This window comes from Osmerus eperlanus, chromosome 27, assembly GCF_963692335.1.
Source record: "Osmerus eperlanus chromosome 27, fOsmEpe2.1, whole genome shotgun sequence".
In the NCBI taxonomy this organism is placed as follows: domain Eukaryota; kingdom Metazoa; phylum Chordata; class Actinopteri; order Osmeriformes; family Osmeridae; genus Osmerus; species Osmerus eperlanus.
The window spans coordinates 993,469-1,008,181 of NC_085044.1; the positions used below are offsets into that span (position 1 = coordinate 993,469).

Consider the following 14,713-nt stretch of genomic DNA (forward strand, 5'->3'; position numbering starts at 1 on the left):
TCCACCCCCCAGGTGTGGAGGACAGTACCCAGCTTGGCTCCACCCCCCAGGTGTGGAGGACAGTACCCAGCTTGGCTCCACCCCCCAGGTGTGGAGGACAGTAGCCAGCTTGGCTCCACCCCCCCAGGTGTGGAGGACAGTACCCAGCTTGGCTCCACCCCCCAGGTGTGGAGGACAGTACCCAGCTTGGCTCCACCCCCCAGGTGTGGAGGACAGTACCCAGCTTGGCTCCACCCCCCAGGTATGGAGGACAGTACCCAGCTTGGCTCCACCCCCCCAGGTGTGGAGGACAGTACCCAGCTTGGCTCCACCCCCCAGGTGTGGAGGACAGTACCCAGCTTGGCTCCACCCCCCAGGTGTGGAGGACAGTACCCAGCTTGGCTCCACCCCCCCAGGTGTGGAGGACAGTACCCAGCTTGGCTCCACCCCCCAGGTATGGAGGACAGTACCCAGCTTGGCTCCACCCCCCAGGTGTGGAGGACAGTACCCAGCTTGGCTCCACCCCCCAGGTGTGGAGGACAGTACCCAGCTTGGCTCCACCCCCCAGGTGTGGAGGACAGTAGCCAGCTTGGCTCCACCCCCCAGGTGTGGAGGACAGTACCCAGCTTGGCTCCACCCCCCAGGTGTGGAGGACAGTACCCAGCTTGGCTCCACCCCCCAGGTGTGTGGAGGACAGTACCCAGCTTGGCTCCACCCCCCAGGTGTGTGGAGGACAGTACCCAGCTTGGCTCCACCCCCCCAGGTGTGGAGGACAGTACCTGCTCGCCCTCCTTCAGCACGCGGTTGCGTGAGCTCCAGGACACAGTGGGGATGGGGTCACCTGACACCTCGCAGGTCAGCGTGATCTGCTCGTCCAGCTCCGACGCAGACTGGTTGTTGAAGTAGGTAATCTTGGGCGGCACTGGGAACAAGCCACAGTACAGCTGGGTGAATGTCTGCTTTGTTTTGTGCGCTTGGCTATTTGCAATCAAAAGTCAATGAAAAAAATAAACTGTTTAGACACAAAGACGTCTTCAAATGTCCTAAAATGGCAGTGGAGGTGTTTTCTAGGTTTCCAGGCATCTTACCAAACACATTCAGGCTGACCTCTCCCTCCTTCTCCCCGGCCTTGTTCCGGGCGATGCACGTGTAATCTCCCTCGTCCAGTTTGTTGACATCCAAGATCGTCAGCTCCGAGCCGTCCTCGTTCAAGCTGAACTTCTCATCTGACACCAGGACCACACGGTTCCTAGGGGAGGGAGAGAGGAGCGGACAACACACATGAGCTTCATATCAAGGTCCATACAAGAGGACCCTGACAGCGAGCTTCAATTCAAAGGAGAACGAGAGCCGGAGGGCAAGAATACAATATCAGCCGTCCTCCCTGAAGAGAACACGTCCAGCTATCAGACGGAATGTAAACAGACACCTTCGATTCGGATTTATCATAACAACTGGGGCTGTGTCATTGGCTTTCTAGCCAGAGTTCTGTGTGGTGTCAAGCCAAGATGTGCATCTGAATCTCCTGAGCGTTTGAGTCCCTCTGCTCTGCTGCATGTCTGAGGCCCTCTGTAGCTCCCAAACTGCAGAGCTGCTCTGCGCCAGACCCCGAAACCTCATCGGTATTCTCGTAGAAGCAGCGATCCCCAGGAGATGTCAGATAGAAACCAAACGACAGCCCTGTCAGCCACTCGGGGAGATACATAACAAATGTTGAGAGTGCTCTGCCTCCCACCCCAATCTCCTCCCTCCCCTGTCCTCCCTGTCCTACCTCTCTCCCTCCCGCTCTCCCTCTCTCCCCCGGCGACGGTCTGACACCATGTTCATCCCCGTCCCACATTTCCTCTCGTTCATTTGTATTCAGAGACAAACTGAGAAAGGGAGGGAGGTCCTGTGCCAGAGGCCCGCTACGAGCAACAGCCAAAGACAATCAGAGCCAGCCTTGGAAGTCTCTGAGGCTTCTGATGACAGGACGTCATCAGCAGCTGAGGTGGTGGAGCTGCTTCAGTGTGACCTGACGAACACGGCAGCACCTGCGGGGGGTTTCTGAGAGACAGGACAGAGACTCGTACCGTGCCCAGGTGACGCTGGGTTCAGGGAAACCGTCGGCGTCGCAGGCCAGCATCACCAACTGGCCGCTGTCTGCCGTGGCGTTTACCTCCGACTGCCTGGTCCTGATGGTGGGCAGCACTGGAACACACACAGCGCTACGGTCACACAACTACTACTAGGCCTAAGGTAACATGATCCTGCCTAAGGTGATGTTGCCCCCTGAAGTCTCTATCTTAGGTTTCATTAGACCTCTTTTTGAAAAGGGTAAATCTGTCCCCCTCACTTAATTCAGAAAATTACATTGACAAAGGCCGCATCCTCTGTTGTACCGAAATTGGTGACCTATCGAAAACTGTGACCAGGGGTTGCTGTTCAGCAAATGTTAGGGTTAGAACATTTGCTGAACAGCAACCCCTTGTCAGTTTTCGATAGGTCACCGATTTGAGTAAAACACATCCCTTGTAGCTGTCCCACCCTCATCTGAAAACACACCTCCACCCCCTGTCTCACTGCGGGACTGCTCTCTCCCTGAGGAGGAACGCCTGTGTGGGCGAGCAATGGACACTGTCCTTACCGTTCACGATGACCTTGATGACCCGGAAGTCAATCTCCCCGCGGGCCATGACGCGAGCCTCGCAGGTGTACACCCCCTCATCAGTCTTCTTGATCCCCCGGATCTGGAGGTGGTTGTTGGCCAGGATCTTGAACCGAACTGGAAACATGACGGGTGTTCAGAAATATATACGATATATATATATACATATACTGCAATATAACGATACAGCTGACATACACACACATATATGCATCCACGTACATATATACTGTAAATGCATCCACAAACTATATTTAAATTAGTATGGTTGAGTTTCAGGGAAAAACTGTTCTTGGCCTACCAGCGATGTATTTTTTATAAAATATAAAAATAGAACATGAGTTATTTCTTCTCAGTGGAACAAAGAAGAGGGTAAGATAACATTTTCCAAAGTGGAACCATGTGTCAGAACCCAGCCACCATGACAAGCAGAGAACTAATTTAAGGAAATAAAGTTCCTTTTAAATGGTTTATTTTGTGCCAATGTGTGCACTGTGAAATTAGGTGTGATGCCCTTCAACATTAAATCTGTAGTATATACTGCGAGTATCGTTGTTTTTGTACTGTGTGTATTGTAAACATATCCAATACCTTTCTGGTAGTACACAGTACTATATAATACTGTGGAGATTGTAGTTCAGAGGTCACCTAGTGTTATTATGTCAACAGTTCTGTGCTAGAAGCTCCCAGCTGCTTTAGGAGCAACAATGTGTCACAATTTGAAGTCTTGTGTATATAGTCTGAGAGCTCGCTTCAGTTTAAACATCTGGCAACCAGTGTAAAAATATTGTATGGCAAGCGCACAGTATTAACTCGACTTCTCGTTTGAAGTTATGCCAGATGGAAATCTGGTTCCATGGAATGTGTATTTGAGGGGGCAAATTATTCTGAATTCATTAACCAAGCTTTATAGATAGCTCTCCCTAAGTGTGAAACAGGCATTGGCATGAAAAAGTATAGTTGTAATTTTGTCTATAAGCATGTGCAGCTTTGATATGAAAAGGTTAACTGTAGCAATGTGGAAAATGGTATTTACATAAGCAGTTTGGTGTTTCAATCTCATCTACAATTAGTGGTTTCTCCAGAGCAAAACACGTCCCCGTTCTGCATCCAAGAGAACGCAGACCGCTGCGGTCTCTTGCCTGCCTTGCAGCGGTCACGAAGGGAGGGGTCTTTTAAGGTTAAAATAGTCCAGCTCAAAGGAAAAAGCAAGGGACTGAAGACCAGATCCACATCCCTTCCTTTGTGAAATATCCCAGAAGCCTTCATACACCCTCTATCTGCTGACATCACTTCCTTTTGATCAGAGATTACCTCGTTTCCTGGGCACCCCCTCCATCAATTATCTCAGAAACAACTCGTAAATAACTCAAAATCCACGGCTGTGCAGTGTACGTGGAGACGGAGGACTCTGTGAGAGGGTGGGGGTGTCAAAACAAAACAAAAACAACAAAAAAACAGCAGAAAAGATGAAAGCTGTGCTGCCAGAGAGGGGAGGGGCAGACAGGCTCGGGGGGAACAGAACAACCCACATGTTGGCACGGCGACTTGTTAACCGTCTCACCATCTTTGGCGACCTGGATCTTGGATCCTTTGTGTTTCCAGATGATGGTGGGGGGAGGAGAGCTGACCACGTCACAGACGATGTTGGCATCGTTTCCCTCGTTGAACTCTTGCGGGGACGGGGAGTTCTTGAAGGTAATCTTCTCTGTAGGGGACAAGCACAGTGTGTGTTTAGACTGTCAGGATTAGTAACCGATAATCTTAATGGAAAGTCTGGCCAAGTCAAGGCAGTTCTCCTGGCCTTATGTCTGCAGAACTGAAAACCAAATATGAGTCATGCTTATCGCTTATTATTCATAGGTTAATTCAGAATAATTGAGGTAAACGTACGTCACGCAGTAGCAAAATGCACATTACGAGGAAAAAACAACAAATGAGCACTAAGTCCACAGCAAGGTTATAAGAACGCCATTTGTTTATCCACAATAATTGGGGCGGAAATAAGGGTGAACCAGTGCAAAAATAAAAAAAATAAACATTTCACAGATCGTTTACCCGAGCAAATCATCTCCCCTGACCCAATCAGTGTTGTGTCAAACAAAAACAAGAACCAAGTCTCCAAGAAAAGTCACTGGGCTAAAACCCCGTCGACTTACGGAAGATTTTCACGTGGACGGTGGCTTCAGCTTCCTTATCCCCATCGGTGGCGACACACTTGTAGATGCCGGCGCTGTCCACATCGGCACTGTAGATGGTGAGCGTGGAGGTGGACTCGTCACCGCGGCTCACGAAGATGTCCTGTCTGTTGGGGAGGATCTTTTCTCCGCTGGGGGCGTACCAATCAATGTCCTTTGCCACTCCAACAACTGTGAGACAGGCGGGCGGAGATTTAGGAAAGAAAATCTGTTTGCTGGTCTATAGATGTTTATGTGAATGATCTACAAATCTGAGGAAATGCTGCTGAAAAGTGATGCAATCACTACATTCCAATATAAATACAAATAGCATAACCAGAATGAATGAAATTATCATTCTGCCTAATTGATTTATATGTGACCGGTATTCCTCCATGGACCAATGTCTAGGTAATGCCTAAACAAAGAAAATATTCCTGCAAAAATACAATACAATCATGCATTGTTTTCTAACAATTCGCTTGGATGGACTGTTTTATGAAAGAGATAAAATCCATCTTTCCCTCGACTGACGATGTCTTCCTTCATTCATAATAGAATAAAGAGCTATGGCTCAAGGTAAATCTCAGACGTCAACAACACAGGGAGAAAAGTTGAAGGCACCTAAAGACAACATTGAGAGGAATACAAATATATATAATAATTTGATCTCTTTTTCAGGATGAGATATCAGACTTTTATTTTTTATTGTCTTTTTCATTATGCTTTCTCCAGCAGTGTGCCAAGAGGCCAGTAGTGGGAAGCAGTTGTCTGCTTGAGTCCTGCTAACATCCATGATGGGGGGTCCTCCTGTTAACTTAGCTGCCTGAGAGCCAGGCCCTCTCTATAAACAAGCCCTGAGCCTCTCAACCCTCCCATTGGGAGCTGCTAAGATCCCCCTTTTCTGTTGATCTTAATGTAATCTGTTACTCACAAGATGTGGAGTAAATCCACGTTGCATTCTCTCCCTCCCACCTCCCACTCCCTCTCTCCCATCTCTCCCCCCCCCCTCCCCATCTCTCCCCCCCCCTCCCCATCTCTCTCCCCCCCCCATCTCTCTCCCCCCCCCTCCCCATCTCTCCCCCCCCCCTCCCCATCTCTCTCCCCCCCCCTCCCCATCTCTCCCCCCCCCTCCCCATCTCTCTCCCCCCCCTCCCCATCTCTCTCCCCCCCCTCCCCATCTCTCTCCCCCCCCTCCCCATCTCTCTCCCCCCCCCTCCCCATCTCTCTCCCCCCCCTCCCCATCTCTCTCCCCCCCCCTCCCCATCTCTCTCTCCCCCTCCCCCATATCTCTCCCCCCCCCTCCCCATCTCTCTCTCTCCTCCCCATCTCTCTCCCCCCCCTCCCCATCTCTCTCCCCCCCCTCCCCATCTCTCTCCCCCCCTCCCCCATATCTCTCTCCCCCCCTCCCCATCTCTCTCCCCTCCCCATCTCTCTCCCCCCCTCCCCATCTCTCTCCCCCCCCTCCCCATCTCTCTCCCCCCCTCCCCCATCTATCTCCCCCTCCCAGTCATGTTGTTCAGTTCTCTCGTCATCAAGCTGTCTACACAGTCCTGCACGGGGTCCAGAGTGGCGTGACGAGAAGGGTGTTGTGGACGTGGCACACCCACCTTCACAGAGGAAGAACTTGGACTCTCCCACGCTGATCTCCCCCTGGGTCGGGACAATCTCCACCTGGAGGGAGGCTGCGGGAGAGGGGGAGGAGAGGGGGAGGAGAGGGGGAGGAGAGGGGGAGGAGACACGACCAAGGTTAAGGATCAGGAGCAGCTGGCTTCAATGGGAATGGACGTAGAGATGAGGACTACATATGGACTGCTTTGTCTGAGCACATGGAGACAGCAGGTTGTCTGTAAAACCAGGATATGTCAAGGAACATTTTCCCTTTGTTAATGTGAGTTTACGAAAGGTTCTGCTAAAAATGCAGAAAAGACATGCATTGATGTCAAATATTACATTAAAACATTACACAGAACACATTTCTTTTCACTTGGTACAGTAATACAGCCATATTGCAGGCTCACACCAATCAGTAGAAATTAGTACGTTTGGTCTCATACATAATGATGTGTCAATGAGCTTATACCTGGCTCAGGAACCTGCATTAGGCAGCAAGACCCAAGTTTACCATGATTGCTAAGGTGGCTGATGTCACCATAGCAACCACAAGTACCACCATTTCTCATTTATTGAAATGCTTCCATGTCAGACATGGCGCAATCTCCGACTAAATATGACAATTAAGGCCTCGACACTATCATCCAAAGAGTGGAGAGAAATTATAGGGTTCTATCAAACTTACTTCGATACGCAATTACGAGGCGATCCTAGGTGAATCGATGGTGTTTCATATCGGCAACTGAAGCTTCCATTTTCACTCATCACTGAATGCTATCTAACCAAGATGTGACAGAGAGTCTCAATCTTCTTTTTTGGCCCCTGGCCATTGAATTCAGGAAATATAATGCCATGAATCAAAGCATATTAGACTAGCTTCTCTGAACCGCACATAATACGCGTTCAGTATCGACTCACACCGGCATGAAAGACAGAGGCTGTCTGAAGCCGCTCCTTGTCCACTCTATAGTGCACTGTTTTAAGGCAACCATTAACAACCTTTTCCACTTTGCGTTTGAATTTTAGTTGTCATTGGGTTGGCAGTGCACCTGTATTGCCATAGCGGACCACTCGTGAGCCACGGCCCACAGTTTGGGAACATAGACTAAAAGAAAAAACAAAGGCTTGACAGCTGACAGGTAGAGTATTAACAACACGATCCTCTCTCCTTCTCTCACAGCCAAGCACAGCATGGCAGGTTGTCCCAACACTGTTAAAAAATTCTACGAATATAGCATTGGGGATATGTTAATAGAAAGCAAAAGGACCTTTCCTTGTTTCTGGACGAGGCTCTTGCATTATACATGACACATTCTGTGACATTTTTCAAAATGCACTTAAGCGTTGCCCTGACTTTATAATGAATTACTGGACATTCTCAAGGTTGGAGTTTTGTAAAAACACCCTGACATGCTGTTGGCAAAAAATGTATTTTCTGTTAGGTCAAATGAGGCCTCTTTTTACAAGTCTAGCTGCTAATAGTGAAATGTTATTGTTATTCCTACTAATCATTCCAGTTTTAGGTTTGATGAGCTTGGAAGAGACTAAGATGGTTCATATGTCTGATCTTACTTCCCCAATTAATTTGGGTTGTTTGGGCTTCAAAGGCATCATCCTTTCTTGCTCTTCTAACATGACTCATATTAAGGCTTTCCCTTATTCCAATTTATAATAAAAAAAAGGATCTTCAAAAGTCTGACTCGGAAAACAAGTGATTGAAGCGATGACGTGGACAGAGTGATATTGGTCTTTGGAAGACCTCCCTAACGTCCATGCTGAACCCTCCTTGCTGATGCACGGTGAAAGTCCCACAAATACATTTTTGCTAGAAAAATGCCGTCCTCCACCCCAGCCTCAGCCCCAGCCTCCACCCCAGCCTCCACCACAGCCTCCACCCCAGCCTCCACCACAGCCTCCACCACAGAAACGATCTAGGCTTCGTTACAGGGTAACACAGCCCGAGAGACACTGAAAACAGCATTTTAAAGAGATTTTCTCGTATGAGGCATATCACACACATACAAGGACAACATCTACTATTCCCTACCCTACCAAGGGGAACACATGCTTAGCAGGAACTCACAAACCCAGACTTAAGTGCCCCCCCCCCATAACAAGCGGACATATAACTTGGAGTTTACAGACAAAAGCACAGTCTTCAAGCCTAGTGGGGGCCTGTCTATAAAAGCTATTTTATAGTAAATGTAATTCCGGGGGAGGGTGCAGCTCAGTGGTTAGAGCCCTTGACTGCATATCAAGACGTAGCAGGTTCAAATTACCCCCTTGTACTGAAGGTTGCCTTGGAAAAAAGTGTTGGCTAAATGAATATATTACGTTACATTCTCATATTTGTTTTTTGTTTTATGTTTGCCTTAAACCCCAAATCGTATTGTTGACACAGCAAAAGTCACACAGCAGGAAACGTAATGAGAGAGGAGATCAACAAGCGAAAACACTAAACAAATCCTGAACACTTCAGTATTCACCCCCACCAAGCTGCCTGTTCGAGCACACAGACCCAGACCACCTTCCCAGCACACCAAACCCCCATCCCTGCCACCCCAGCCTTCTCTCCCCCCCAGCCTTCACTCCCTCCCTCCCCTCCCACCCCCTCTCTCCCTGCTGAGATTAACTCTTTTACTACCTTACAGAGCTCCATTCAAGACCTGCATGTCCGAAAGACGGGATTAGAAAATGTAGAGCACAGGCATGACATCCTAATTAGAAGAACCAGGGGCGTGTGGTTAATGTGGAGACAGAGCTGCTAGCCAGAGCAGCAGGTCCCATGAGGAGGTTTACTGGGCAGCTGTTAACGTCTGAAGCCTCAATGCTAATATGACCGTTGGGGTGAGGGGTAGACTGTTAAACCTGCCTGACCAATTTAAGTAAAAGCTATAACGTTAAAACTGATGAAATAGGTAAATTGGATAGAGGTTAATTTATGAGCGGAAAGTGCAATCTGAGAGATGTCCCAAGGCTAACAGCTTTGAATAAAACACGCTTGATATCCACTCGCACAGTATATTGCAGCAAATAATATCCAGGAAAATATATGGCTGCAGTACGGTTTGAAATACAGGACTCTACCAAAGCACTCCATGAATCACATTAAAAAGACATTGTTTCAAACAGTTAATATTTTTAAGAAAACAGTATCCTGTACATGGAATGACAATTACTTCCCATAACTGTCTGAGGTGAGTTACACAGCGAACACAGAAACATCTGACTAACTAGCTTTTCAACCAATCAACACGCTCTACAAATGCTTAGAAAGCCTCCCTGTCTCAATATTTCAACAATTCTCTTGAAAAAGTTTGGCTGCGCCCAGCAGCCTCATAGTTCACCGTCAGTCGGGCGACAAAAAACGAGGTGGCAGCTATTGAATTGACACTGGCACCGCTTAAAGGTGAATGTGATTATTCAGAATGCTATGCTAGACAGGCCATGATTAAATGATCAAAGGCTATGGCCAAGTGCCTTGCCTCTGTAGTTTTATTCCTCATACCAAACTGTCCATACAAACACAACCACACCTTGGACACTCAGCAAACTAAATGAGCTATATCTGAAAAAACAAGAACCACTTTCAATGTACCACCTCAGCCTTCCACATCTCGTATTGTACATAAAGAAAAATATACTTAAGAAGGAATAAGGTGCGTTAGCTCGATCCTAAAGCCTGTACGATAGTAATACACCTGGAGTCATGATGAGCCCCGTCTTTAACTCCAGCGTGTGTTCTCACTGGCTTCCAGAGTAAGCTTGCAGGGGGACTCAGTGAGGTTGTAATTTATGCTAAACCTCTCACACTTAATCGTTCACTTGGGTTCTTTCCTCAGCCGCTCACTGCTAAATGGGCCGTTCCTGCACTTAAGTGAATTGATCATCATAATCAATTACGTCTAAACACCACCCAGTGTCCATGCAGGGTTCACCAGTACACCTGTGTCCAGATAGCGCTTGGCAAAACATCTGCTTCGATGACAACCGTCCAGATTTGGCCTCTTTGTTACACAACAGTCCATTTCCTGAATCCAGTCTTTTTTTTCTGAGGATTCCGGGCAAATTTCCTCCCATCATTAGTTCTGCATGAGTAATGAATGGAAGAAACTTCCAACAGTGGTAAACGCATACCCCTCATCACAAGCACAGGGCTATGAAGTGATTAATCATCATTCAGTTACTGATATTCCTGTTCAGGGGTGTGAATGTTTGGAGGCTAGGACTGGAATCCCCATCACTGGCTCGTTGGGCAACAGACGTTTCCAGAGGATCCAGGTTGGTAACGGAGGATGCGTACAGAACCATGACCTTCGCATCCACCACGAAACAAGGACGGGTTGTTCCTGAACAGCAGCCAAACTGAACTAGGGTAGACGGTCCTACCTCCGGGGCATCTTAATTGCCCTATTTTTACCTCCAGCATGCCGAGGTGGAACACAAGGCTCCTTGGGTGCGGTTGTGTAATGTGCTCAGGTCTGGGGCTGAGTTGGGGTCTTGGCTGCGGAGGTATGCATGCCTAATTTGAGCTTGGAACTTGGCGAGGTCACAGCTTTGTTACAATGCAACTTCAGCCAGCCCAACTGTTAGGATCTTAATATGCCAGCCATATCCCACCAAACACACATTGCTAGTCGGGGCTTTCCACAGACAGGACAGAGTGTGAACCACACAAAGACCAAGTCACACATGTAGCCATAACAATGTTACAAATTTAGCTCGCTTAGAAGAAGAATACCAAACGGTTATTGATCAAGTGATGTGAAACACACACACAAATCCTGATTTAAATTTATATCAAGTTAATTTGCCATGTGCTGGAGAATAAAATTACAGTTTCTAAACTCTCCTATCAATGAAAATAAACGTATGGTGACATGAATGTGCATTTAAAGTGTGAGGGGACAGTTTAGTGTGTCGGCATGAGTGTCTACATCTATACGTGTGTGTGCTTGATGTTCGTACAGTCGTGTGTGCCAGGGCAGGAGGGCACACAGGGTGAAAGGGAAGGGGGAAGGCTGGCGGGGCGAAGGGGGGGGGGGTGCCCCTCATTACCAGCCCTTCCTCCCCTCCTCCCTTTCACGGCCCGACTCATCAGATACATTCCTGTTGTTCCTTCCTGTTCTTCCTTCCTGTTCTTCCTTCTCTGTTTCTCTCCAGCCAGGCATGTGAACAAGCCAACCATGCAGCAACAACGTGTCTTTAGGAAACACACAAGTGGAGAAAAAACAGACTTCAGACGATAATGGGCCTCGTGATATGGGTCTGGGGTCATGTTAAAACTCCTGCTCGTCTCACAGAAGAACAGAAAGTCGCAGCTAACAGAGAACCCCTCCGCCCCGAGGTGACTTGTTAGCGGTCACGCCTCAGTGTGGGTGAGGAGAAACAAGTCCTGCGACCAAAAGGACACGCTCGAAAAGTAATATCAGCACAGCGATTAGCTGAACGGTCACAGATCAATAGTCTTCGGCGACGCGCGACTTGGAAGTCAGCGAAGCCTCGGCGACTGAGATCATAAACACACCGGTCCACACGTCTGCTTTTCTATTAGAAGAGGAATGGAAGAGAAGAGGGATGAGCTTGGCTACTGATGCACATTATGTTTTCTCATCTCTCCCGGGCTCACTCTCACCTCTCTTGATGATAATTGCATTCTGGGGAGGTCGAAAGGGGCTATCATTACCCACAATGCACCTCTATTTGGATTCTGTTTTGGCTCCCTCGCACCTTTCATCTCTCGAGCTGGGAGAAGATTCAAAGATTTTCTTTGTAACTCGGTGGTGAAGTTGGGAGTCGTACTTCCCTCCATCCAGGCTACTTTGGAGCCCCGTCGAGCCTGACTAATGGCATCAAAGAGAGCGAGCCTGAAGAGAGAGAGAACGCACCAGTGGCAATCACTGTGCCCTGTCAAAAGGGGCACTGTCAGAGGGGGCCTCACACAATTAAAAGCGTGAGAAATGGAGGGGATCAATGCAGAGGCGAGAGGCAGTCACAAGAAACCCAGAGCGCATTCATGCACCTTAATGAATTTGCCAATAAAGACAATTGGAAAAATGAGTCTCTTCAAACGAAACTAATTGTTACGAATGCACCGAGGGGATAGCTCCTTTGGTGGCAGGTTGTTTACAGCGGTCAATGGGAACGACCTTTTGAGCGGAAGTCACAAAACTTGGAATGAAGAGGAGTGTGGCAAGGAAAGCTTAATGTTTCTTTGCAGAACAGGGAGGCTGAAAGACCACAGTATTGCTGTATTTTACTGAAACTGTCATTTTTATCTGATCACATTAACTGTACCCCATAGCCTCCCACTACACTCATTGCAGCAGTGCTTTTACGATTGGCATCATGGAAATTAAAACAATCTCAGAGCTTCTGCTTACTTGGGCTCGTAACCATCTATTGCTTCCTGGCACTTAACAATCCCAGACACCCACAGCACAGAAACACTGGATCTAGGGGGCTCACTCTGGCTTTATCCACCTGTGTGTGTGTGTGCGCGTGTGTGTATGTGTGTGTGTGCACGCAAGTGCGTGTATGTGTAGGCCCACAGCATGTGCTTCTGCCGTCTGGCAGAGATGAAGCCTCGTAGGAGAGAGGAGCAGAGAGACAGGGCCCTCAGAAGGAGGAGCAGAGAGACAGGGGCCTCAGAAGGAGGAGCAGAGAGACAGGGCCCTCAGAAGGAGGAGCAGAGAGACAGGGCCCTCAGAAGGAGGAGCAGGGAGACAGGGCCCTCAGAAGGAGGAGCAGAGAGACAGGGCCCTCAGAAGGAGGAGCAGAGAGACAGGGGCCTCAGAAGGAGGAGCAGAGAGACAGGGCTCTCAGAAGGGCCCAGACAACAGGAAGGCACCAGCGATGCGTCAGCAGGCTGCAGATAAACCCCCTCTCTCTCCCTCTCTCTCCCTCTCTCTCCCTCTCGCTCTCCACCTCTCTCTCACCACCTCTCTCTCTGAGGGACAGGAGCCTTTCTAACTCGATGAAGAAAGGCTTTCCACCACACTGGAGCCGCACAGAGATAAAGAGAGAGAGAGGGGGGCTTATTGATGCCAGGGGCACCGTGCTGATCTATCCTGCGAGGAGAACTCGAGAGAGAAAGAGAGGGGTGGAAAGAGAAAGGGAGGTAAAGAGACAGAGAAAGACATGGGAGGATGGAGGGTGATGGAGAGATGGGGCCAGGGGGGAAGAGGGGGTCAGAGGGGGTAGCAGAGTTGAGCAGTGTTGTAAGAAGAATAAGAGGGGAGACTGATTCATCCTGACGTTTCAATCTGTTTGACTGAACATCAAGCTCTGACGCCATTTTGGATGATTTAACCCTCGTGCTGCCTTCGGGTCACATGACCCAAAGGTTCATAACGAACCATCGTTGTGTTTACCCAATTTTACCCAATACAAAAACAAATTAAAATAATTTTCTTTTAACCTTTGCAATGTGGGGGGTCTGAGACAGCCTAGCTGTTAAAAGAAAATGCTTCACTTTGTCTTTGTATGCGGTAAATTCGTCGCAATACGACGGTGGGTCACAATGACTGATGGGTCAGAATGACCCGAAGATAACACAAGGGTTAAGGTTCCCTGGGTTGAAAAAGAACAACAATTTAAAATGAAACTCAGTTTTCTCAGAAATACCAGTCTGAGAAAAAGATGTTGAATCATGTTGAGCTGAGAAACACAACTAAGTAATATGTTTGGAGGACTACTTCTGTGGTCATAATCGCAACAGCTTTTGACGCAACAATTAACACATATTGCTGTTGTTTTTCTCCACCTTCACAGCACAGAGCATTGCATTTTTCATGATCGAGTATACAACGTCTGTATCGTCGTTCAAAGCAATGTTCCGGGTGACCCATGTTTCATAGAAACATATGCGGAATCTCTCTCTCTCCCCTTCTCTCTAAACGGAACAGTAGAAGCGCGTAATTAATGCATTTTCTCCTCCCGAATTACCTCGAGCATAAGTTATATTAGCATTGATCATAACTGCCTGTATGTTGGCCCTCAGCATGGAATCTTTCCGCTCACATTAGACCAGGCAGTTGGAAAGCTAATTGCTCCGAGTTAGCGAGAGTGAGACTGGGAGATCGAGGACGAGTAGGCTATAGGCTACAGACATTGGGGGAACATACATTAAAAGAACCCACAGCTATCACGGTACGACATAGTTCAAATTATTACCTTAGAACAAGACCAAATCCACCGTTTCTTCCTAACCGACAAGGAAGAAACTAACTAGCTAACTCCTAGCATTTTCTTGCTCTCTTTAGTTAGCCAATGTCTACAGTGGACATAGAAGCGG

General features: G+C 48.2%; 1 protein-coding gene across 13 annotated transcripts in view; it reads right to left on the bottom strand.

Moving 5' to 3' along the window:
- The window catches only part of ncam1a (neural cell adhesion molecule 1a), a 152,649-nt gene that overhangs the window by 39,869 nt on the left and 98,067 nt on the right, over positions 1–14,713 (bottom strand). For all 13 annotated transcript variants that reach the window (XM_062453886.1, XM_062453882.1, XM_062453885.1 and 10 more), the window contains exons 2-8: positions 6,414–6,488; positions 4,786–4,995; positions 4,191–4,334; positions 2,606–2,743; positions 2,052–2,169; positions 1,068–1,228; positions 759–901 (exon numbers count right to left, since the gene is read on the bottom strand). In XM_062453886.1, coding sequence (XP_062309870.1) covers positions 759–901; positions 1,068–1,228; positions 2,052–2,169; positions 2,606–2,743; positions 4,191–4,334; positions 4,786–4,995; positions 6,414–6,488 — 989 coding nt within the window. The remainder of the gene's footprint in view (positions 1–758; positions 902–1,067; positions 1,229–2,051; positions 2,170–2,605; positions 2,744–4,190; positions 4,335–4,785; positions 4,996–6,413; positions 6,489–14,713) is intronic.